General features: G+C 36.1%; 5 protein-coding genes and 1 non-coding gene across 6 annotated transcripts; 5 read left to right on the top strand and 1 right to left on the bottom strand.

The window, feature by feature from the left end:
• Positions 1-20: 20 nt before the first annotated feature.
• On the bottom strand, positions 21-93 carry TRNAR-CCU. The gene has a single exon. It is a non-coding gene; the product is annotated as a tRNA-Arg (tRNA).
• A 1,438-nt stretch (positions 94-1,531) lies between these two features.
• LOC110226820 lies at positions 1,532-2,664 on the top strand. The gene has a single exon (XM_021019585.1). It carries the CDS (start codon positions 2,021-2,023, stop codon positions 2,405-2,407), a length of 387 nt encoding a protein of 128 aa, XP_020875244.1. The 5' UTR covers positions 1,532-2,020; the 3' UTR covers positions 2,408-2,664.
• Positions 2,665-3,500: 836 nt separating this feature from the next.
• On the top strand, positions 3,501-6,327 carry LOC9305218. The gene is made up of 5 exons (XM_021016492.1): positions 3,501-4,032; positions 4,333-4,568; positions 4,661-4,919; positions 5,669-6,004; positions 6,092-6,327. Exons 1-5 carry the CDS (start codon positions 4,003-4,005, stop codon positions 6,257-6,259), a joined length of 1,029 nt encoding a protein of 342 aa, XP_020872151.1. The 5' UTR covers positions 3,501-4,002; the 3' UTR covers positions 6,260-6,327.
• A 357-nt stretch (positions 6,328-6,684) lies between these two features.
• On the top strand, positions 6,685-11,195 carry LOC9305217 (SWI/SNF complex subunit SWI3D). The gene is made up of 7 exons (XM_021017451.1): positions 6,685-7,293; positions 7,830-8,356; positions 8,474-9,142; positions 9,258-9,421; positions 9,537-10,126; positions 10,229-10,419; positions 10,523-11,195. The coding sequence occupies exons 1-7, from the start codon at positions 6,840-6,842 to the stop codon at positions 10,874-10,876; spliced, it is 2,949 nt and encodes a 982-aa protein (XP_020873110.1). The 5' UTR covers positions 6,685-6,839; the 3' UTR covers positions 10,877-11,195.
• A 90-nt stretch (positions 11,196-11,285) lies between these two features.
• LOC9305216 (proline-rich receptor-like protein kinase PERK5) lies at positions 11,286-14,825 on the top strand. The gene is made up of 8 exons (XM_002869099.2): positions 11,286-12,518; positions 12,736-13,215; positions 13,307-13,393; positions 13,476-13,546; positions 13,638-13,714; positions 13,799-13,943; positions 14,030-14,191; positions 14,305-14,825. Exons 1-8 carry the CDS (start codon positions 11,807-11,809, stop codon positions 14,578-14,580), a joined length of 2,010 nt encoding a protein of 669 aa, XP_002869145.1. The 5' UTR covers positions 11,286-11,806; the 3' UTR covers positions 14,581-14,825.
• A 4,559-nt stretch (positions 14,826-19,384) lies between these two features.
• On the top strand, positions 19,385-24,725 carry LOC9303192 (coatomer subunit gamma). The gene is made up of 17 exons (XM_021019922.1): positions 19,385-19,613; positions 19,866-20,014; positions 20,111-20,224; positions 20,319-20,519; positions 20,599-20,700; positions 21,138-21,245; positions 21,328-21,561; positions 21,742-21,992; positions 22,124-22,295; positions 22,367-22,522; positions 22,610-22,660; positions 22,846-22,983; positions 23,060-23,257; positions 23,338-23,469; positions 23,555-23,728; positions 23,932-24,171; positions 24,317-24,725. Exons 1-17 carry the CDS (start codon positions 19,568-19,570, stop codon positions 24,509-24,511), a joined length of 2,661 nt encoding a protein of 886 aa, XP_020875581.1. The 5' UTR covers positions 19,385-19,567; the 3' UTR covers positions 24,512-24,725.
• Positions 24,726-24,814: the final 89 nt, after the last annotated feature.

The raw sequence follows: 24,814 nt of genomic DNA, 5'->3' as shown, positions 1-24,814 counted from the left end.
AAAAAAAATAGAAACAGAAACGCGCCAGGAAGGGGTCGAACCTTCGACTTTCTGCTTAGGAAACAGACGCTCTATCCACTGAGCTACAGGCGCTTTTCACGAAGGTGATATAATATTTATATTAGACGTCTTGACCATTTCGAATTTCGAATATCATATTACGACGTCGAAGCAGGGTAATTAGACTATCAGTGTATAAATCTCATCAAAACAATCATCGAACGTACGCAACATTAAATTGTCGATGTTCGTTCGCCAAATATCTTGTGACAGTAGACACTTTAGATTTCAAGTACCCGTAAAAATGATAAAGAGTAATAATGTACTCTATTGAAAACTAATTTAGTAACTATATTTTCGGATAGTTTTTTGGTCCATCCAGCCATATCCCTTAACTGGAATCATCGATCACAACTGCTTCGGTAGAAGACAGCACCGACATTGACCGACGATGTTGGATTTAGTGTACGAGCTATGGAAGTGGAAAGCAGCACGAAGTTCACCGAACCTTGTTCTTTATTATTATTGTCAATCCAAGATCCGACCTTGTACGTCGAGCCTTTGTTTTCTTACTTTATAATAATGTTTTCATGCATAAATCATCACAAGAAGACAAAACCTTAATTTTCTCATATTTTGTGAACTGCAAGAGACAACCTTTGTTCACTATATGGGAGACCATATGAGAGACATACATAAGCAAGCAGCCGTCACGCACATATTAATATATATCTTCTTTTTTCCCATTATCCATGTGAGAGATAAATGAGATGATATACTTAGATATTGCTTTAAGTCATATTATCTAAGTTTTTTCTTAGTTATTGTTTTGTAGATTATATATATTTTGTTTACTGTATCTATTTTATTTGATTAACTTTGCTTGAAGATAGATGTAGCTAGGTTCGCTATTAATCATAAGAAGTTTGGTTAGTGTAGAACTATAGCTATCCTGATACAGTGATACTGCTAATTAATAAACCCTTAAAAGAGCCAAAAGAAGGTTAACAACATCACTTGATGCCCAAACCTTTTTCTGAAAATGAAATTTTTACATTTAGCTAACAAGCTTAGGCAAACAGCAAAATAAAATGTAACTCGATATATAGTCTCTAGCTAATAAGTAATACTAACAATATAGACTAGATATATAGATACAATAAGAAAAGTAGAGTTAATTACATCCATTTTGTCTGCAAAAATGGGATTTCTTGGTTGTTGGAGTGAAGATGAGGAGCAACGTGTGTGTATAATTACTGGTAACGGCTTGTCGGAAACCTAGTTGCGTGGGAACTCAGATTAGTAGTAATTACACTCTGCGATTACAGCTATCATTGTCACATGCATGGGTCTTCTGAGATGTGTATAAAATATGAAAATTAACTATTTATTAGTTACTCAGCCTCCACTTTGTCTGTTATATATTATAGAATTGTTCTTTTCAATTAGTATGATATAAACAAATCTTGTAAAATCTTTGGAGACTTTGGAAAGCCAACAAAATATTACTACTTTTATCCCCATTTCGATAAGAAGCATAAAACAACTGAGTTTGGGAATTTCTCAGAAATGGCATGAGACTGTTTTGGAAATGCATGTGCATCAAATTAAAACGTTCATGTGCTTAAAACATCCCTTTGCGTTAATTTAGGGTTTATCATCTAACAATTAAATTCAAGTAGTGATCATAAATGGCTCTTCTCGTGTATCAAGAGACTAATATTTAACTTTTCCCCGCTGTTGATCCCAAAAATGGGCTATAAGTTATTATTGAAGATAACATACATATATTAAGAATCTAATCTTAGATCTCTAAACTCAAAGAGACAACACTTAAGTCTCTTTGTGTGTGTGTGTGTGTGACTATCAAACACAATAATAAATATATATTTCTATTTATATCAATATAAAATAAGAAGATATGACTCCAAAATGTATCATATAAATACAAACATTTTCTCTATAGAGATCACTGCAAAAAATACAGTAGAATACAAAAGAGAGAGATAGAGAGCTATAGATGGAGTGTTCAAACATGAAACAGCATCAGTACGGTTCATACGCAGAGCCAAGGATCTCATTCTCGAGCGGTTTTGCAGCGACTAAGCACGAAATGATCAAGTACAAGGAGGCACCTGTGTCGTCAGATGATTTTGAGTTCGGAGTCGAGAACTTCTCCATGACCACAGCAGATGAAATCTTCTTCGATGGCATGATTTTGCCTCTAAAGGAAGAAGTTAACACGTCGAAGAGAATGTCAACCCTGAGGGAAGAACTCAGTGAAGAAGATGGTGATTCGCCGAGAAGCAAATCTAAAGGAACAAGTGGTTGGTGGAGAGAGAGATTAGGGTTAGGATTTGTGAGGTCCAAGAAAGATCACAAGAAAGGCTCTTTTTATCATCATTAGAATCAATTCTACTACTATTCAACCGTTCTTTTTAATTAATCTTTTTAATTTGTTGATGTTTTTTGGCTTCTTCTCTTCGTAGGGCTAATTTACTCGGTAATGTGTTTTCTCTGTTTTCGTTTTTTCACATCTTCACTGTTCCTCGCCAATGTAAAAATTGTTTGCGGTTGAAGAGTTTCTTCTTTTTGTGTGTGTTTGATGCTTTTCTTTCAGGGGAAATTAATGACGACATAAATAACGAGTTTATTTTCCAATTTCTCATCACCCGATCTTTAATCAGGAATAACAAAAGATCTTTCTACAACAACTCAAGAGTATTCTCAACACTTCATAAATGAATTTTTGTTTTTGGCAATTTCAGTTGAAGTCGTGTAACGAGAAGTTCAGATTTATGTGACCAAATGTCGTTACTTACAACATCCGTAATCCATTTAGTATTGAGGGATCGACTAATTTTCAAGGTTCTGTGTATTAATTAGAACATGATATATGTTTTTTTAGCAAAATGCAATTTGTTTATGCAGTAAATCGATTATTAATTCAATGGAAACATATATAGTTGACTCAACTAACAGCCTAGATTATGACGGGTCGATGAAGAAAATGCAAGACATTTCATTGAAAATCTCTTGTATATCGATTTTGATGGTTACACATAGTTATTCAGGCAATGTAGTGTAAGAGATTTCTTTCTAGATGGAAATGTTTATTTGGCAAATACTTATGTATCTTTGACCAAATAAAAATGTATCAACCTTATACGAATAGAGATATCTCTAAGATACTCTATAGAGATAAATACAACAGAAGTTACTGTATTAGCAATATGTAACAAGAAAGATTTGGGTATATCTCTTATGACTTATTCAAATAGGCAAATAACCAGTTTAGTAACTAAATCCATATTAAAGATCCTATAAAATCAGGGTTGTCGTCAAGGTTGTTGATCTCCAAAAACCCACTACAAGAAACTATGACAATCATGTATTGGAAGTTGGAAAAATCAAACAATCCCTTAATAAATTATGCAACGTAACGTTGGATATTAAACAAAACACATACTCTGGTCTCTGGCTATAATAATTTCCAAAATGGAAAGCCTACTTACGATAGTCAAAGTCAAACCGATGAAAAGGAAATGTGTCACACGAATTAAACTCGAATTATTAAATATATATGATTTTTAAATTTAAAAATTAGATGGAGTCCAGTCCCATCATAGTGTGAAGCACCCGGTGCATGCCAGCAAACGACATCGTTTTGAGCTCGACCTGTTCGTCTCGATGTTTACGCTTTATTTAGTTACTATTTTTCTGCAATTCTGTTTCTTCTCTGTACATCAACAACATTTAAATTCCAATGGCGCATTTTAAATGTTAATAATAAATCGAGATCCGTAAATTCGAAGCTACCCAAATTCAAGCAACCTTCTCTCTAATCATTATTCTTCTAAAAGAGTTTCTCAAAGTTTTTCCCTTTTTTTGGGCATAAAATTGTTTCTTTTTCTCTCTATCAGAGTGTCTGAAAAGGAAAATCAATGTCTTTATGTTCTGTTCCTTTCTGATCTCTCAGTCTCTATCTCTATCGCGACAGCCATGGCCGAAGACCCTTCTTTCCTCCCCAAGGTACCTTTCGTTGTCTGTGTGTTGCTTTTTAATCTTTTCCTGTTTTAATCTGCTCGTGAGTGGTCTCTGATCTGATTAGGAGTAACCCTTAGCTGGTTTGTTCTGTAGTTTTTGTGTGATTTCATATTCCTTTACTCTAATCTTTAAAAATTGATTCTTTTCGTCATTAAATAATAAAAGATTCTGAGATTTTCTTGATTTTATACAGACGAATCTGTGGTACCCATTTGACTTAAACAAACAAACAAGCTAATTAACACGAGGATATATATAAAAGTATTGTTTTTTTTTTTGTTGCAGGATGGTTTTGTCTTGAAGCTTCCTAAAAAGTCCTCACTTGTATTGAGAATGGTCGTTCTCCTCTTTGTAATGGTCTGTGCTGTGTACATTTGCTCGATTTGTCTTAAGCAAATAGGAGTTAGCCCAAACTATGGTTTCTTGAACGTTGAAGTGTTTGAGAGGCCTTGTCCTGAGCCTAACATTGAACCGTGGGACATTCTATTTGTGCATTACCCTAAACCAAAGACATATAACAGGTAAAGAGAGATACAAAAAGTTTGAGCCTTTTAATGATTTTTGAGTCTAAAAGCTTATATTGATTAGTGCTTTGTGGGTTTGAATGTTTTAGGGATGAATGTTCTTGCCACCCGGTTAGGTACTTTGCGATTCTCTCGATGCAGAGATCTGGCAGTGGCTGGTTTGAGACTTTGTTAAACAATCATACCAACATAAGCTCGAACGGGGAGATCTTTTCTGTGAAAGATAGGAGGGCTAATGTTTCCACCATTTTTGAGACTCTTGACAAAGTCTATAATCTAGACTGGTTGAGTAGTGCCTCTAAGAACGAGTGCACTTCTGCTGTTGGCTTCAAGTGGATGCTTAATCAGGTAAAGTCACTGATATTCCCGGATATTGTGACATATCTTTAGTCTTTCTTACTCGTATGTTTTCAACTCTTCTCTGTTTCCATTTGAGTGCTTGCACAAAGAGATTGCTAGATTTCATCCTTGTCTATTGGTCACTGTTGCTTATAACTAATTAACTACTTGTGAGTTTAAAGTGATAAGATCATATCCTGTTTTCTAGTTAAAAGCTGCAATGTTTAATTTTTTTTTTTTAAAAGATGTTAAGAGCTGAATATGACTATTTCTCAATAATGTGTTTGCTTTTGCAATATAGTTGTAAAGTTGATAAACATGTTGGAGGGGTCGGTCTTAGAGAAAAGATTAGGTTGTAGTTTTGAGTGACTTCTTTTCTTCCCTCAGTGCTCTTCACCTGTTAGGGAGTTTCTGAGTCAATGTCATTTTGAAACTGACCTGTTTTGCTATAATTAATTAACTACTTGTGAGTTTAAAGTGATAAGATCATGTCCTGTTTTCTAGTTAAAAGCTGCAATGTTTAATTTTGAAACTGACCTTTTTTGATTTAGGTAGCTTCTTTGTGGTTGTTGATGTTCAAAAAAGTGGCCTGAATAAAAGTTCAGTTTGAAAGAGTTTGTGATTTGACATTGGAGGGAACTGAAGGAAGCTGCTGTTTCCTTCTGATTTGATCTATAAACCTCGGTTTCATGTAGTAGTAAATGAACCGATAAACATCCCCAATCACTATATCTTATGATGGATTGTAAACATTGCAGGGTTTAATGAAACATCATGAAGAAATAGTAGAATACTTCAAAACCCGAGGCGTCTCTGCAATTTTCCTATTCAGAAAAAACCTATTGCGTCGCATGATATCAGTACTTGCAAACTCTTATGACAGAGATGCTAAGCTATTAAACGGAACTCACAAGTCTCACACCCATTCGGCCAAAGAAGCTGAGATATTGGCGGGTTACAAGCCAATGATCAACACAACACTTTTAATAAACGAGCTGAAACAGATTCAAGAAATGACTTTGAAAGCCTTGGATTACTTTAATACCACTCGACATATCCTTGTCTACTACGAAGATGTTGTCAAGAACCTCACGGTAATAATTACACATTTTCTTCTTGAACTAGTTTCAGTCATTGATTGTTCTTTTTTCTCATCTCTTGAGATGTGTTTTTGAATGCAGAGACTAGACGATGTACAGAAGTTTCTAAAGGTCCCAAAACGTAAGTTAAAGAGTAGGCAAGTGAAGATTCATGGAGGTTCATTGTCACAACATGTACAGAATTGGGAAGAGGTCCAAACCACACTTAAAGGAACCAATTTCGAAAATTTCTTACGCCAAGAATTTTAAATTTTTTGTACATATCAGACCAAACCCTTGTAGGAAATTTTTGTTTCCCTTTCTATTTTTTTATTTTATAGTATTTGGCATTGAATCTCTTAAATGATACGAAGATTTAAACAAAACTAGATGATGTTTAATTTAAATAATATTGAATGACACATGTCATTTTCTTGTGTGATGATGTGTCACCCATATGGAGAGAGTTGACCAACTTTTATATATATGATTTCGTTGAGCAAAAATTGTTTATCTCCTGAAGAGATTTTTTATCTAAATTTCTTAAAAGCAGGAGAATCACAAAATTATAGTGAACCGAAATAAACCAGAGCGATTTAGTTTGGTTTATGTTGTTCAACCTCAATAACCGGTTAAAACCGGAGGGCTAATTCGAGATCGATTGATTTAAACCGGAAGAAAAAACCACTCAAGCGTGACCCGAGTTCAACACATCGCTGAAAAATGCAAAAACGGTGAAGGGGAAGAGAAGCGAAATTGGGGATTGGGAATAGCAACGTTTTGCAAATGGTCTCTCCTTTGTAGCTGCAATTGCGAAGACGCTGAGAGAGAAAGAGAGAACCTTTGAGAGATGGAGGAGAAACGACGCGATTCTGCTGGAACCCTAGCTTTTGCTGGTAGCTCTGGAGATTCTCCGGCATCTGAGCCGATGCCGGCGCCACGGCGACGCGGCGGAGGTTTGAAAAGAAAAGCGAATGCTCTCGGGGGTTCTAATTTCTCATCTTCTACGCCGTCTAAGAGGATGTTGACGCGTGAAAAGGCGATGCTTGCGTCTTTTTCTCCGGTACATAATGGGCCTTTAACTAGAGCTCGTCAGGCGCCGAGTATTATGCCCTCGGCGGCGGATGGGGTGAAGTCGGAGCTTTTGAATGTTGCGGTGGGTGCGGATGGAGAGAAGCCCAAGGAGGAGGAAGAGAGGAATAAGGCGATCCGTGAGTGGGAGGCTTTGGAGGCTAAGATCGAAGCTGATTTCGAAGCAATTAGATCTCGTGACAGTAATGTTCATGTGGTGCCTAATCATTGCGGTTCGTTCTTCTACTTCTATCTGTTTTTGGTTGACACTAAATGCAAATTATTGATTTCATTTTACATTTTTCACTGTTTTGCTTTGCAAATTTTGAAACTTTTAGAGACTTTCCAAAGTAGGAAAAGGAAAGAACTTGAGGTAGTCTAGGTTTTATGTATCACTTCATCTGGAAACAAGGAGAGATTTTGGAGTTGGGTTTGGTTCTAGAAATCATCTCACTGTGAATAATGCATCGGCACAAAGTTATATTGTCTGACCTTATGATACAAAAACAATTTTCGGTCTCTATGGCGGATCAAAGAAGAATGTGCATGCTCCTTTTTATCTAGTAGAATCTCATTCGAATAACCCTAGGCTATGAACTGATGCTCCTAGTCCTTGTCTTGTGGTAATTTTGACCTATAAAGTAATATGATATCTTAGTTAGATTTTGAGTTGTTGGTATTGTTGATTCTTCACAACTTTTCATCCTCACATATATGATAAAAAGGAGTAGTTTGTGATTTGGGTTCCTGTGCTTCAAATTCTTTGAAGGTTGGTTTTCATGGGAAAAAATTCACCCGCTTGAGGAGCGTTCATTGCCCTCTTTCTTTAATGGCAAGTTGGAAGGTCGCACTTCTGAGGTTTATAGGGAAATACGGAATTGGATCATGAGGAAGTTTCATTCCAATCCGAACATACAAATAGAACTAAAAGACTTAACAGAACTCGAGGTTGGAGACTCGGAGGCAAAGCAAGAGGTGATGGAGTTCTTGGATTACTGGGGCTTAATCAATTTCCACCCATTTCCACCAACAGATGCTGGTTCTACTCCTTCTGATCATGATGACTTAGGGGATAAGGAGTCACTGCTTAACAGTTTATATCGATTTCAAGTAGATGAGGCTTGCCCTCCTCTTGTTCCCAAGCCTCGTCTCACAGCACAAGCTACACCATCAGGATTGTTTCCAGATCCGGTGGCTACTGATGAATTGCTGAAGCAAGAGGGTCCAGCGGTCGAATATCACTGCAATTCCTGTTCAGCTGATTGCTCTCGCAAACGCTACCACTGCCCGAAACAGGTGTTTTATCTCTTTACTTATTTTCATTCGATCCAAGTAAATGGATTACTGCATTCTTTTTGCTATTTTCTATAATCGTTTTTTAAAACTTATATGCTAATATTGAGATTTTGACAGGCAGATTTTGACTTATGCACGGAATGCTTTAACAGCGGCAAGTTCAGTTCAGACATGTCACCTTCTGATTTTATACTAATGGAGCCTGCTGAGGCCCCTGGCGTTGGTAGTGGGAAGTGGACTGATCAAGAGACTCTTCTTCTCCTTGAAGCTTTAGAAATCTTCAAGGAAAATTGGAATGAGATTGCAGAGCATGTTGCTACAAAAACAAAAGCTCAGTGTATGCTTCATTTTCTTCAAATGCCAATCGAAGATGCATTTCTTGACCAAATTGACTACAAAGATCCAAGCACAAAAGACACTACAGATTTAGCTGTGTCTAAAGAGGATAAATCTGTCCTAAAAGATGCACCTGAAGAGGCAGAGAATAAGAAACATGTTAATGAAGATGAAACTATGATGGAAGTTCCAGAACCAGAAGATGGCAATGAAGAAAAAGTCTCTCACGAATCTTCGAAGCCTGGAGATGCGAGTGAAGAAACCAATGAAGTGGAAGCAGACCAGAAAACACCCAAACTAGAGACCGTCATAGATGAAAGATCTAATGATGAGGCTGACGAAAACATTGCTCTGAAAGCTCTTGCTGAAGCTTTTGAAGATGTTGGTTATTCCTCCACACCTGAAGCTTCTTTTTCCTTTGCTGATTTAGGAAACCCTGTCATGGGACTGGTAAGTATTTTATGTGACACAAATTTTTTGCAGTAATGGGATTGAGCTGAGATTCTTCTTAATTTACAATGGCACCCTCTTCCCTTTCTGATCCCGCAAGGCTCTTTTTCTATAGGCAGCATTTCTGGTGAGATTGGCAGGATCTGATGTTGCTACTGCATCAGCCCGGGCTTCTATAAAATCTCTTCACAGCAATTCTGGACTGTTGCTTGCTACAAGACATTGTTATATTCTGGAAGATCCACCAGACAACAAGAAGGATCCAACTGAATCAAAAAGGTTTCGTAATTACATGATAGTCTTTCTCAACATTCTGTGTTTTTTTTTCTGCTCTCAAATTTTGGGAGATATTGGTTGTTGTTTCTTAAATCTGAAACTAGCAAGACATTTGCAGTGCGGATGCAGATGGGAATGATGATAATGTCCATAAAGATGAGCAGCCAGAAGAAAAAAGCCAAAAAGCAGAAGAGGTTTCCTTGAATTCAGATGATAAGGAAATGCCAGATACTGATACAGGCAAAGAAAATCAGGATTCATTCTCTGAAGAAAAGCAACCTCGTTCTCGAACTGAAAATTCTACTACAAAACCAGATGTCGTACAAGAAAAAAGATCTAGTAAGCCAGTCACAACTGACAAATCAGAGAAACCAGCAGATATAATATGTCCGTCGCAGGACAAATGTTCAGGGAAGGAGCTTCAAGAACCTTTGAAGGATGGGATTAAGCTTTCTAGTGAAAATAAAGACGCCTCTCAAGCAACTGTCTCCCAGTCAGGTGAAGATGCTTCTCAGCCAGAAGCAACAAGAGATGTGGAAATGATGGATTTACTACAGGCAGAGAAGGATCCTCAAGATGTGGTCAAAACAGTAGAAGGGGAGGTTCAACAGGCTAAGGAGGAGGGTGCAAAGGATGTTCTTAGTACCCCAGACATGTCACTTTCACGGCAGCCCATTGGATCAGCTTCTGCACCGGAAAATGGAACAGGTGGTCCTCTCTCTCTCTCTGACACATTAAATATTTTACCTGCACTGCATTGCATGATTCTTTTATATCTTATCTGTTTGTTGCCGAAATGCTGTTTTGCAGGTGAAAATCCAAATAAAGAAGGAAAGAAAGAGAAGGATGTTTGTGAAGGGACAAAAGACAAACATAACATCGAGAAGCTTAAGCGCGCAGCCATCTCTGCTATCTCAGCCGCAGCAGTAAAGGCAAAGAATCTTGCAAAGCAAGAAGAAGATCAAATCCGACAACTTTCTGGATCATTGATAGAGAAGCAGGTAAGATATGGTTTAAGTGTATGCAACTTAGATTCCGTTTTGAGTATGTATATGTTCAGAGTTGTAACCTAATAATGAGCGAGTTTTTTCTATGTCTAAGCAGTTACATAAGCTAGAAGCAAAGCTATCTATCTTCAGTGAAGCTGAAAGCTTGACAATGAGGGTAAGAGAGCAATTAGAAAGGTCAAGGCAACGGCTATATCATGAAAGGGCTCAGATCATAGCAGCTCGACTAGGTGTCCCCCCTTCAATGTCCTCAAAAGCATCGTTACCTACAAACAGAATCGCTGCAAATTTTGCTAATGTAGCTCCAAGGCCTCCCATGGGCATGGCCTTTCCACGCCCACCAATGCCAAGGCCTCCAGGTTTCTCTGTTCCTGGTTCTTATGTAGCTGCTACAACAATGACCGGAAGCTCAGATCCATCTCCAGGTTCAGACAATGTGTCTTCGGTTTAGTAGTCCCACATTATAGTGTTCAGATTTGCGCGGGTAGCTCTTCTTGATGTTCTATTTATAAGCCAAGGTACAACATTATCCCACCTTTTGCGGCTTCAACCTTGAGCTTGGTTTATCGGAATTATGTAGGAGTCGGTGATATGGGGAAGTTAGTTAGGGGTTTTAGACCCATCGATTAATGTTTAATGTAACTGTCAAATGAAACTTTTGGAGATCTGTGAATGTGTTTTATGGTTCTTTGAACTTTAATGAATTGTAACGTTGAACAGAGAGATATATGATTCCGCAAAAGGTGGGAATGTCTTTTTTATGGGTAAGATTTTTTCTTGTGTCACAGCTGCTATGGTATTATATCAAACTCAAAGTCCAATCTCTTTCGGTTCTGACTGTTCCTTACGTAACCAACGTTATGAGCCAAACATTCTGTCTCTTATGTCGTTTGCTTTCTCCCGCCTTTTCCCCACCAATTAGCCACAGTGTCTCCAATCTCAAACCGGTTGGATTATTTTCTAAACCGATATGGTCCCAATGTCACTAACCTCAAACGGCACAGATGCAAAAGTAGTAGTAAGCCAAATAAGAGAGAGTACGGTTTCTTGAGAGAGCAAATATAGATGATAGATGGTAGAGAAGAGGAGACACGCTTTGTCCTAATAATAGCTAAAGTTTTCATTTTTGTCAGAAGAAATCTCCTCCTTCCTAGGAAGAAGCTATTTCTCCAAGCTGTTTCTACAATTTCTCTCTCCCTTTCATTTTCTTTCTAATCTTCTTCATCAGGTATTCATCAATTTCTCCAACTTCTGGGTTTCGATTGCATTATTCTGAGTATTGGTTTTGCTTGGGAAACAAGGCAGTTGCGTCGTGGATCACCGGGGAGAAGGTTTCTCCACCTTTTGAGAAACCCTTCACCGACAAAAGAAGACATATACAATGGCGGACTCGCCGGTGGATTCACCTCCTGCCCCTGAAACCTCAAATGGGACACCGCCCTCAAACGGGACATCGCCGTCCAATGAGTCATCGCCGCCAACACCACCTTCTTCACCACCACCATCATCAAAATCTGCTCCTCCGCCAGATAGCTCCGCTTCTTCTTCACCGCCGCCTGCACCACCAACGCAAGAAACCTCACCTCCTCCATCTTCGTCATCATCCCCGCCTGTTGTAGCTAATCCGCCACCGCAAACTCCAGAGAATCCTTCTCCACCTGCACCTGAAGGCTTTACTCCGGTAACGCCACCGGCACCACCACAAACACCGTCGAACCAATCACCGCCTTTAGAAAGACCAACTCCTCCTTCTCCTGGTGCCAATGATGACCGTAACAGAACCAATGGTAATAACAGAGACGGCTCCACACCTTCACCACCGTTGTCTGGGAACAGAACTTCCGGTGATGGTAGCTCACCTTCACCACCTCGGTCAATAAGCCCTCCTCGGAATAGTGGAGATTCAGACTCATCATCGGGTAATCATCCACAAGCCAACATTGGATTGATTATTGGAGTCCTTGTAGGAGCAGGGCTTTTGCTTCTACTTCTAGTGTGTATTTGCATCTGTTGCAACAAGAAGAAGAAGAAAAAATCTCCTCAGGTCAACCACATGCACTACTACAATAACAATCCTTATGGTGCACCCTCAGGTAATTATAGGATAGATTAAGAGTTTAGTTTAACCTGAATTTGTAGCCTAATGGTTTGTGTTAGTAGACTTATGTAACATAATCGATATATAAGGTTTTACAACGATCATAGTTTAGACCTTTAGGGGTTTGTACTAATTCTATGGCAAGCGTTTAAACCCATTAGAGTGCAAAAGGATTAGACTTTAGAAGCTAAAGGAGTTGTTGCATAGTGTAGGTAATGGTGGTTATTACAAGGCAACACCTCAGGATCATGTGGTGAATATGGCTGGTCAAGGAGGTGGAAATTGGGGTCCACAGCAACCTGTGTCCGGTCCTCACAGTGACACTTCCAACTTAACTGGTCGAACAGCTACACCCTCACCTCAAGCTGCGACTCTTGGTCACAACCAAAGCACTTTCACCTACGATGAATTGTCCATTGCAACAGAAGGTTTCGCTCAGTCAAATTTGTTAGGGCAAGGAGGATTTGGGTATGTTCATAAAGGAGTTTTGCCTGGTGGCAAAGAAGTTGCAGTGAAGAGTCTTAAACTTGGAAGCGGACAAGGTGAACGCGAGTTTCAAGCAGAGGTTGATATCATTAGCCGTGTCCATCATCGTCATCTCGTATCTCTTGTTGGATATTGCATTTCTGGTGGTCAAAGGCTTTTGGTTTATGAGTTTATACCTAATAACACTCTTGAATTTCATCTTCACGGTACATTCATCTAACAGAATGTTTTCTTGAATTAACAACACCTTTAAGTATGGTTTCTCTTTAACTAATAATAACATGATTGAAACTTTAGGAAAGGGTCGTCCGGTTCTGGATTGGCCTACACGAGTCAAGATTGCATTGGGATCAGCTAGAGGTCTTGCATATTTGCATGAAGACTGTAAGAAAAATCTCTATCTCACATATTTTGATTAGTTTCTATCTCGCTCTCTATAAGAAACTAAAGATTTTACATTTGGTAGGCCATCCTCGCATTATCCATAGAGATATTAAAGCTGCAAACATTCTTCTTGATTTCAGTTTTGAAACCAAGGTATGTATATTTTGACTCTTGTACTACTTTTACTTACATTGTCTCTCATTTTTTTTCCAATCAGTCTTATTATGTATATATATACACGCAGGTTGCAGATTTTGGATTAGCTAAGCTATCTCAAGACAACTATACTCATGTCTCCACTCGCGTCATGGGAACTTTTGGGTATACAGCTTTATAAAATGTCTTAACTCATTCACACTTATTTAGTTTCGTTCATTTGTCTTTTTAACATTTTCATTGATTCAGATACTTAGCTCCAGAGTATGCATCAAGTGGAAAGTTATCCGACAAATCTGATGTTTTCTCATTTGGAGTAATGCTTCTTGAGCTCATAACCGGACGACCTCCTCTGGATCTAACTGGAGAAATGGAAGACAGCTTGGTAGACTGGGTAAGTCGGTCCCTGCCTCTTCGGTTTCTTGTTTAATCCCAAAACACTTGCAAAAACAGAATCAAAACTTGCTATTTTTGTTGCAGGCAAGGCCTTTGTGTTTGAAAGCAGCTCAAGATGGAGATTACAGCCAATTGGCAGATCCGCGTCTAGAGCTAAACTACAATCATCAAGAGATGGTTCAAATGGCTTCTTGTGCAGCTGCAGCAATCAGACACTCAGCAAGAAGACGACCTAAGATGAGCCAGGTTCAAAAACTCTTATCACTTCTTGATTCTTTTTTTATATTTACTCACAATTAATCTTGATGATAAATGTGACATACTAATGAATCTTGAAACATGTGTATGATAAATGAAAGATTGTACGAGCACTAGAAGGAGATATGTCAATGGAGGATCTAAGTGAAGGAACAAGACCAGGACAAAGCACGTATTTGAGCCCCGGAAGTGTGAGCTCGGAGTATGATGCAAGCTCTTACAGTGCAGACATGAAAAAATTCAAGAAATTGGCGTTAGAGAATAAAGAATATCAAAGCAGTGAATATGGTGGAACAAGTGAGTATGGCTTAAATCCTTCTGCTTCAAGTAGTGAAGAAATGAATAGAGGCTCAATGAAACGCAATCCTCAGCTTTGAAAGAACACACAACATTTCTCATAATATTTTTACTTTTCTTCTCTGTTTTTCTTTCATTGTTTGTTCATTTTGCGTCGAAGATCTGCAGTTTTTGACAGTCACAAATTATGATGTTTTTAGGAGTGATATTTTTGACCAAAAGAGATTAGAGTGTGGTTTTGTTGAAATGTTTAGTACAAAGCCTTAATCCATACCAAGTTATGGTGGAATTTATAATGGATATTCATTATCAAGATTGTTTATTATTGATGTTTTATTTTATAATCCATATTTAGTGTCATATATAAACACAAGTTTAGTGTTTGACGATAATTATCTTTAATATTTTTTTCAATATTTTTTGTTGTATATAATGATTCTAAAAGTAATACGAGATTAGGTGAACCTTTTGTTACCGTTGTGATAAATTTTCTTTTTGTTTTTGCAACTCAAATAAGAAAAAGGAAACAATAGAAAATTTTCTTTTTTCATTGAACAAACGTTACTTATAAATACATCCATTCTCTCTTATTCCTTGAGAAATCTGCATTCTCTCTTCTTCTTCGAAACCCTAAACCAGAAATAACAATAATCATCTTTTTCTTTATGTAGTTCTCTTCATTAGCTCTGCCAATATTTGCTGATGATGACCGATGATCTCTGCAATTAACTTCATCCGTAAGATTGATCGGAGCAGAGAAACCATCTCTTTTCGTGTATCATCTCCATCCTCTGTTGTGAATACATCTTAATTCAATCCATATCGGTTTCATGTCAAGTCTCCTCTAATTTCACACAATCAAAGATCTCGACGGTGGATTCTGATGAGGACGGCGAAAGAGAACACGACGACGACGAAGGATGCGAAAGCGGGAAAGAGGATATCAAGAAGACTGGGACAGTGAGCGACGAGCGGGTAGAGAACCAAATCATGATCTGTGTTTGGTTCTGTTTCCATAGTTCCGACCGTCCGACGACATCACCTGAAAATCTTGTGTTTCGTTATTCACAAGCAAAGGTATTTCTTTCTTAATTTCCTTTTTTTTATTTTTTAGATAAGTGTTAAATTTTTAAATTTAGTGTAAGCTAAATGGACACAACATCCAAACCCCTAAGAGGTGTTCTAGGTTCAATATGGTTTACACCTAATTTAAATTTTTAACACTTGTTTTTATTTTATTAAAAAATGTTTTTAAACCTATATTTTTATATTATTATTACAACTATAATTTTTTTTAGATAAGTGTTAAATTTTTAAATTTAGTGTAAGCTAAATGGACACAACATCCAAACCCCTAAGAGGTGTTCTAGGTTCAATATGGTTTACACCTAATTTAAATTTTTAACACTTGTTTTTATTCTATTAAAAAATGTTTTTAAACCTATATTTTTATATTATTATTACAACTATAATTTTTTTTAGATAAGTGTTAAATTTTTAAATTTAGTGCAAACTAATTGGACACAACATCCAAACCCCTAAGAGGTGTTCTAGGTTCAATATGGTTTACACCTAATTTAAATTTTTAACACTTGTTTTTATTTTATTAAAAAATGTTTTTAAACCTATATTTTTATATTATTATTACAACTATAATTTTTTTTAGATAAGTGTTAAATTTTTAAATTTAGTGCAAACTAATTGGACACAACATCCAAACCCCTAAGAGGTGTTCTAGGTTCAATATGGTTTACACCTAATTTAAATTTTTAACACTTGTTTTTATTTTATTAAAAAATGTTTTTAAACCTATATTTTTATATTATTATTACAACTATAATTTTTTTTAGATAAGTGTTAAATTTTTAAATTTAGTGCAAACTAATTGGACACAACATCCAAACCCCTAAGAGGTGTTCTAGGTTCAATATGGTTTACACCTAATTTAAAACTTTAACACTTGTTTTTATTTTATTAAAAAATGTTTTCAAACTTATATTTTAATATTACTATTTAAACTTCAAGGTTTTTTTGGATAAGTATTAAATTTTTAAATTTAGTGCAAACTAATTGGACACAACATCCAAACCCCTAAGAGGTGTTCTAGGTTCAATATGGTTTACACCTAATTTAAATTTTTAACACTTGTTTTTATTTTATTAAAAAATGTTTTTAAACCTATATTTTTATATTATTATTACAACTATAATTTTTTTTAGATAAGTGTTAAATTTTTAAATTTAGTGCAAACTAATTGGACACAACATCCAAACCCCTAAGAGGTGTTCTAGGTTCAATATGGTTTACACCTAATTTAAAACTTTAACACTTGTTTTTATTTTATTAAAAAATGTTTTCAAACTTATATTTTAATATTACTATTTAAACTTCAAGGTTTTTTTGGATAAGTGTTAAATTTTTAAATTTAGTGCAAAACAATTGGACACAACATCCAAACCCCTAAGAGGTGTTCTAGGTTCAATATGGTTTACACATAATTTAAAATTTTAACACTTGTTTTTATTTTATTAAAAAATGTTTCCATTTTGAGAAATTGTTAAAAATGCCCCTTTTTCAATACCCCTTTTCAAAAATGCCCCCTTTGAGAGTCCATTTTTAAGTTTGCCCTCTTTTAATTTTTAATGACCATTTTACCCTTATTTGAAACAAAATTAGGTCCACAAAATACAAAAAAATTTTAGGCGGGAAAAGTGATCCCACAATTTTTCCGCCAAAACACTTGTAAAAACCTTTAAAATACCTTGTAAAATTTTCCCGTAAAAATTTTTCCCGCCAAAAATTTTTTTTTGCGGGAAATGTGATTCCGCAATTTTTTTGGCGAAATTTTTTTGGCGAGAAAAATTTACAAGGTATTTTAAAGGTTTTACGGAGTATTTACAAGTGTTTTGTAAGGTTTTACAATGTATTTTAAAAAGTTTTACAAGGTACTTATAAGGTTTTATAAGGTATTTATAACTTGTAAAACCTTATTAAAAACTTGTAAAACCTTATAACTTGTAAAACCTTATAAAATCTTATAATATCTTATAAATACCTTATAAATACGTTGTAAAACCTTTTAAAATACATTGTAAAACCTTATAAATACCCTGTAAAAAACCTTTAAAAAACCTTGTAAATTTTTCCCGCCAAAAAATTACGGAATCACTTTTCCCGCAAAAAAATTTTTTTTGCGGGAAAAAATTTTACGGGAAAATTTTACAAGGTATTTACAAGTTTTTACAAGTGTTTTGGCAGGAAAAATTGCGGGATCACTTTTCCCGCTAAAGAATATTTTGTATTTTGTGGACCTAATTTTGTTATATTTCCTTATATATTTTATTAAAAGAAGGGTAATTTAGTCATTTTGTACATAAAAGGGGGTATTTTTAAAAATGGACAGCCAAATGGGGCATTTTTGAAAAGGATTATTGAAAAAGAGGCATTTTTGTGAGTCTCCCATTTTTATATTACTATATAAACTTCAAGTTTTTTTAGATAAGTGTTAAATTTTAAAATTAGTGTAAAATAATTGGACACAACATCCAAACCCCTAAGAGGTGTTCTAGGTTCAATATGGTTTACACATAATTTAACTTTTTAACACTTGTTTTTCTTTTATTAAAAAATGTTTTCAAACTTATATTTTTATATCACTATCAAAACTATAAGGTCTTTCTGGATAAGTGTTAAATTTTAAAATTTTGTGTAAACTTATTAGATACAACATCCAAACCCCTAAGAGGTGTTTTATGTTCAATATGGATTACACATAATTTAAATTTTTAACACTTGTTTTTCTTTTATTAAAAATGTTTTTAGGCTTATATTTTATATTACTAAAACTATAAGGTTTTTTTCTTTTGGATAAGTGTTAAATTTTTAAATTTTGTGTAAACTAATTGGACACAACATCCAAACCCCTAAGAGGTGTTATAGGTTCAATATGGTTTACACATAATTAAAAAATTTAACACTTGTTTTTTTTTTTTTTGTTAAAAAATGTTTTTAAACTTACATTTTATATCATTTTTTATGAGAAATTGTTAAAAATGCCCCTTTTTCAATACCCCTTTTCAAAAATGCCCCTTTTGAGAGTTCATTTTTAAGTTTGCCCTCTTTTAATTTTTAATGACCATTTTACCCTTATTTGAAACAAAATTAGGTCCACAAAATACAAAATATTTTTTGGCGGAAAAAGTGATCCCGCAATTTTCCCGCCAAAACACTTGTAAAAACCTTTAAAATACCTTGTAAAATTTTTCCGTAAAAATTTTTTGGATAAGCTATTTATTTTTAATATTTTTTATATTCTTAATATTTTTTATATTCTTAAAAATATTCTTAATATTTTTTTTTATATATTTCAAATAAGCTATTTATTTTTTGGATAAGTGTTAAATTTTTAAATTTTATGTAAATTATTTGGATTGTTAAATGTTTTCAAACTTAAGTGTTAAATTTAAAGTACATTGAAAACAAGTCGGACTTAGCATCCCGTATTTTTGGTTTGTTAGTTTTGTGGTGTTATAAGTTCAACATGATCTTACATATTGAAAATTTAACACTTAAAATTTAATTTTTAGTTTTCTTTTTTGATTTTTCTCTATAAGTATTTTTTTTATTACAATTTTTTTCAATAATGAAAATGTTTTTAAGTTAAGTGTTGTTATATTTGACCAAAGAGATTAGAGTGTGGTTTTGTGGGAACGTATAGTACAAAGCCTTAATCCATATTTATAATGTATATGTATACCAAGATTTTATTATATGTTTATAGGTGTTGTATTTTTATAAATCGAAAAAGTGTGTACCGAAAATTAACTTTAATATTTTTGTCATTATTATTTTGATGGGTAATATTAATCGATTAATGAAAATTTGAGCTATTGGGCCGCTTCGAAAAGTTTCACTTTCTCTCACAGTTTGTGAGTTCTCTCTGACTCAAACACATTACAGATCTTCTTCCTTCTCCTGCATTTTGACTGTTGCATCTGAAGATTAAGGTAACAGAAAGCGAGATCTGAGTGACGGAGTAATTTCAAAGGGAGGTTTTCGAGATCAGCAATGGCGCAACCCCTTGTGAAGAAAGACGATGATCACGACGATGAGTGTACGTGTTCTCTCTTAATCTCCTTATAATCTAGGATTCGAATTATCTGGTTTTTGCAAAGTGTAGATCCAGATGTTAAGCTTCTCAGATCTGTGCGATTGTTCATATCATTTGATAGTCGTGTAATGTAATTTGATCTGTGTAGATCTACAATCTCAAATCCGATTGAGTTCATACCTTATTGTGCAGACTGTTGCGTGTTGTGATCATTTTAGTTTTGCTTATTTCGATTTCTGATATTTGTTGGATCAGTGGAGTATTCTCCATTCATGGGAATTGAGAAAGGAGCGGTACTTCAAGAAGCTAGAGTCTTTAATGACCCTCAGGTTGATCCTAGACGATGCTCACAGGTCATCACCAAGCTTCTTTATTTGCTTAACCAAGGGGAGTCATTCACCAAGGTCAGTTCATTTTTGTTATGTGGATTCGCTTTCATGTTTATGGAGAATTGTATTGTGTTCTTATCCTCTCGCCATGGTCGTTTGTTTCATATGCAGGTTGAAGCAACAGAAGTTTTCTTTTCAGTTACAAAGCTTTTTCAATCAAAAGACACAGGTTTGAGGAGAATGGTCTACTTGATCATTAAGGAGTTATCTCCATCATCTGATGAGGTCTGCAAATCTTACTCAATTTCAAAATGAAAATCATGGCACTTATTTATTGTAGGTATATTTTCTGATAAGTTGTTTGGTTTTTCGCCCATAGGTTATCATTGTAACAAGCTCCCTGATGAAGGATATGAACAGTAAAATTGATATGTATCGAGCAAATGCTATTCGTGTCCTCTGCCGGATAATAGACGGAACCCTTCTCACTCAAATTGAGCGATACTTGAAACAAGCCATTGTGGATAAGAATCCCGTTGTTTCTAGTGCAGCTTTAGTCAGTGGGCTTCACTTGCTAAAGGTACCTTTTACACCCCAAAACTACTAGGTTGCTTCTTAGTTATTAGGTTATTCTTATATTCTTATATTGTTGTTTTCAGACAAACCCAGAAATTGTTAAAAGATGGAGCAATGAGGTTCAAGAAGGTATTCAATCCAGATCAGCCCTTGTTCAGTTCCATGCCCTAGCTTTGCTCCATCAGGTTAGTTTGTAGCATTATTATTACCGAAGTCAATTGGTCTATGTTTCTACTCTTTGTTTAATTAAACAGCCACTGAGAAGAAGTATCTTGGAAAACGAAAGGTGTTACTATGTGTATTGGACTAGATTCTTAAATAATAAGTTCTCTGTGACGGCACCATAGCTCTTTAGTCTTTACTATGGTCGTTTCCAGCAATTTTATTTTCTTGTGAAATCTGTGTCTGGAGTCTATCTCTGATACTGCTGATTCTAGCATATGTAAATTATTAGGTTGGAAGGACAACCTATTTATGTGTCTAAGATGTACGAGTTAGCAAATGATATGTATCGCTGCTGTTACATTGATTTTAAAAGACTTTCAACATGATACACTCTCCTTATTTATAGTTGTAGTAAGAATTGATCTAATAGTTGTTTACAATCTTTCATCATATTCAGATACGCCAAAATGATCGCTTGGCTGTCAGCAAGTTGGTTGGCAGCTTGACCAGGGGATCTGTCCGCTCTCCCTTGGCTCAGTGTCTTTTGATACGTTACACCAGCCAGGTTATTCCTCTCTTCTGTTTGATCATTTGATATGTGGCTGATTGTATATGTGTTATTTAGCTCTGGTTTCTATATTATTCAGGTTATCCGTGACATGGCCAACCACGGTCAGTCTGGAGAACGTCCGTTCTATGAATTTTTGGAGAGTTGCCTGCGCCATAAGGCAGAAATGGTGATCCTTGAGGCTGCCAGGGCGATCACTGAGCTTGATGGTGTGACAAGCCGAGAACTGACTCCAGCAATCACTGTTCTTCAGCTCTTTTTGAGTTCCCCCAGACCAGTGTTGAGATTTGCTGCTGTCCGGACTCTGAACAAGGTTTACAATACTTTCTTAGATCAAAATCTTCATAAAAAAAAATAGTTCTTTCAACTCTTCTCTTTGTACATTGAGAAACAACGAAATGATGTTATATTTTTCTGGGTAGATTCATCATTACCTTTATCATGAGGATAAAGAGATATTTCACTGTACACTAAACGCAAGTTTGAACCACAGGTTGCAATGACTCATCCTATGGCTGTCACCAACTGCAACATTGATATGGAGAGCTTAATCTCTGATCAGAATAGAAGCATTGCTACACTCGCAATAACCACACTCTTGAAAACAGGGAACGAGTCAAGTGTAGAACGCTTGATGAAGCAGATAACTAATTTTATGTCAGATATTGCTGATGAGTTCAAAATTGTGGTTGTGGAAGCAATAAGATCCTTGTGTGTGAAATTTCCACTGAAATACAGATCCTTGTAAGTGAAGTTTTAGGGTGTGTTATTTGTAGTTTTGGTCTCGAGCATTTCTATTCATTTCAATTGATTTAATGCTATGCTGTCTTTATAGCATTTGGCTTATGATTAATCTATCATCTTTTCATTTGTAGGATGACCTTCTTAAGCAACATTCTTAGGGAAGAAGGTGGATTTGAGTATAAAAGAGCAATAGTAGATTCTATTGTGACCATTATCAGAGATATTCCTGATGCAAAGGAAAGTGGATTGCTTCATCTTTGTGAATTCATTGAAGATTGTGAATTCACATATCTTTCAACACAGGTAATTGTTCCATCATCCATCTGGAGTTACTATTAAAAACTTGTGATATTGAAATGTGTTTTGTTGCACAGATTCTTCATTTTCTGGGAATTGAGGGGCCTAACACCTCAGATCCAAGCAAGTATATACGATATATATATAATCGTGTGCATCTAGAAAATGCCACTGTCCGGGCTGCTGCTGTTTCCACACTTGCAAAGTTTGGGTTTATGGTTGAATCCTTGAAGGTATTGTTATCAAATCAACCATTATTATTTTTTTCGTTTATATTCTTTGACTGATGATAAAGAGCATAATCAATGGATACTCGACAGCCCCGGATTACTGTTCTGTTGAAGCGTTGCATCTATGACAGTGATGATGAGGTGCGTTTCTAGTCTTAGTCTATAAAAGCATTGCTGTTTCTGTATGTCTACCCTTGAGTTGAGTCGTTGCATCATTAAACATGCATGCTTGTGTTTGCCTCTGTGAATATTTCTGATGCATGCAATGCAAGTTGTTCGATGATTCCTTCCTTGATCATGAGTTACAACCTATTTTTATCTTAAAGGTCCGAGATAGGGCAACCCTATATTTGAGTGTTCTTGGTGGTGATGGTACTGTTGACACTGATAAAGAGAGCAAGGATTTCCTATTTGGTTCCCTGGAGGTTCCTCTGGTCAACATGGAAACTAGTCTGAAGAATTATGTGAGTTATCTTTCTCGGTTTTCTTCTCTTCAGTACTTCTTAGGACATCAGTTATCTTATATCTTTGATCCTGCAGGAGCCCTCTGAAGAAGCTTTTGATATCAACTCCGTGCCTAAGGAAGTTAAATCCCAGCCCCTTGCAGAGAAGAAAGCCCAGGGTAAAAAGCCCACTGGTCTTGGTGCGCCACCAGCTGCACCTGCTTCTGGTTTTGATGGCTATGAAAAACTTCTCTCATCTATTCCAGAGTTTACCGCCTTTGGAAAACTTTTCAAGGTTAGGGCTGATTTGGCTTCTGTGTCATTCTAATGTTAATGGCTTCCCTTGTTTGCTTAAACTTGTACTTCCTTTTTCAGTCCTCTTTACCTGTGGAGCTAACTGAAGCAGAAACAGAATACGCCGTCGATGTTGTTAAGCATATCTTTGACAGTCATGTGGTGTTTCAGTACAACTGCACTAACACAATACCAGAGCAGTTGTTGGAGAGGGTACTGAACATTGGTGTAGAATATTAGTGTAAAGCGTATCTTACTCTTCTTTCCTCATTTCATTAATTTTAGCATGGGTTTGTAGGTAAATGTCATTGTAGATGCTTCAGAAGCAGAGGAATTCAGTGAAGTAACTTCAAAGGCCCTAAACTCACTTCCTTATGATTCACCCGGTCAAGCCTTTGTGGTTTTTGAGAAACCAGCTGGGGTCCCTGCTATTGGAAAGTTCTCCAACACATTGACTTTCGTTGTTAAGGAGGTACATGTTGAATAGGCTATCCACTTCCATCTTTTTATTTACATACGCGCTAAAGGTTGAAAATGATCCCATAATAATTTGTGGAGAACTCTGATAAACAACGACTCATTTGGAGAGGAGTACCAGAATGACTCAAACAAATCACAGAAAACAAAGAAAACTTTTTGACTACATTGTCTGCTTTTATAAATGTGTTAAAACAGGTTGACCCAAGCACAGGTGAAGCCGAAGATGATGGAGTAGAAGATGAATACCAGCTAGAGGATCTTGAGGTTGTAGCTGGAGATTACATGGTGAAAGTGGGTGTCTCCAATTTCAGGAATGCATGGGAAAGCTTGGATGAAGAAGATGAGCGCGTCGACGAATATGGCCTTGGCCAAAGAGACAGTTTGGGAGAAGCTGTAAAAGCTGTCATCGATCTTCTTGGCATGCAGACTTGTGAGGTTAGTCTCTTCCACTATTTTCTCATACTCGATAGAGAAACTACTAAACTGACCCACTGATAGACTTGAGGGCTAAGATTATTGTTGATAAAGTCATTTGTTGTGCTCCCGAAATTGAAACTGACATTGGAGATACAAATGACAGGGGACGGAGACAATTCCGCTCAATGCAAGGTCACACACGTGTCTATTGTCAGGTGTGTACATAGGGAACGTGAAAGTGTTAGTGAGGGCACAGTTTGGAATGGACAGCTCAAAGGACATTGCAATGAAGCTGACAGTTAGAGCTGAGGACGTTTCTGTAGCCGAGGCCATTCACGAGATTGTTGCCAGCGGCTAAACCCCTCGCGTTTCTTCAATATCAAAAGAGTGTTACTATTCCTCCTGCTAAGATACCCACTTACCCAACCTCAAAATACATCAACTATTATAAATAGTATAGTATTTTTTATTTCTCTTTTCCTTGCATTATTACTGTCAAATACACTTATGGAAGTTTTCGTTTTATTATTTGACGGTGCTTTTTGATTTTTCATTGCTGAATTTTGTCATTACCCGTTTTCTCGCCAAGTGAATACATAAAGAAGTTGGGAATCTACATTGCTCGGATTTAAAACAAAACCAGTACCGTAAGCAAATAAGG

The sequence above is a fragment of the Arabidopsis lyrata genome (genome assembly GCF_000004255.2).
Source record: "Arabidopsis lyrata subsp. lyrata unplaced genomic scaffold ARALYscaffold_7, whole genome shotgun sequence".
Classification (NCBI taxonomy): domain Eukaryota; kingdom Viridiplantae; phylum Streptophyta; class Magnoliopsida; order Brassicales; family Brassicaceae; genus Arabidopsis; species Arabidopsis lyrata.
This window is presented reverse-complemented; position numbering and strand designations above follow the sequence as displayed.

Coding starts and splice junctions, on each gene's coding strand:
- LOC9305217 (XM_021017451.1), top strand. CDS start 6,840: ATGGAGGAGAAACGACGCGATTCTGCTGGAACCCTAGCTTTTGCTGGT. Junction 9,143..9,257: donor GAAACCCTGTCATGGGACTG/GTAAGTATTTTA, acceptor CTTTTTCTATAG/GCAGCATTTCTGGTGAGATT. Junction 9,422..9,536: donor GATCCAACTGAATCAAAAAG/GTTTCGTAATTA, acceptor AGACATTTGCAG/TGCGGATGCAGATGGGAATG.
- LOC9303192 (XM_021019922.1), top strand. CDS start 19,568: ATGGCGCAACCCCTTGTGAAGAAAGACGATGATCACGACGATGAGT. Junction 22,523..22,609: donor TTATGGTTGAATCCTTGAAG/GTATTGTTATCA, acceptor GATACTCGACAG/CCCCGGATTACTGTTCTGTT. Junction 24,172..24,316: donor TTGGCATGCAGACTTGTGAG/GTTAGTCTCTTC, acceptor TACAAATGACAG/GGGACGGAGACAATTCCGCT.
- LOC110226820 (XM_021019585.1), top strand. CDS start 2,021: ATGGAGTGTTCAAACATGAAACAGCATCAGTACGGTTCATACGCAGAG.
- LOC9305218 (XM_021016492.1), top strand. CDS start 4,003: ATGGCCGAAGACCCTTCTTTCCTCCCCAAG. Junction 4,920..5,668: donor TCAAGTGGATGCTTAATCAG/GTAAAGTCACTG, acceptor TAAACATTGCAG/GGTTTAATGAAACATCATGA. Junction 6,005..6,091: donor ATGTTGTCAAGAACCTCACG/GTAATAATTACA, acceptor TTTTGAATGCAG/AGACTAGACGATGTACAGAA.
- LOC9305216 (XM_002869099.2), top strand. CDS start 11,807: ATGGCGGACTCGCCGGTGGATTCACCTCCTGCCCCTGAAACCTCAAAT. Junction 13,394..13,475: donor TGCATATTTGCATGAAGACT/GTAAGAAAAATC, acceptor TACATTTGGTAG/GCCATCCTCGCATTATCCAT. Junction 14,192..14,304: donor GACGACCTAAGATGAGCCAG/GTTCAAAAACTC, acceptor GATAAATGAAAG/ATTGTACGAGCACTAGAAGG.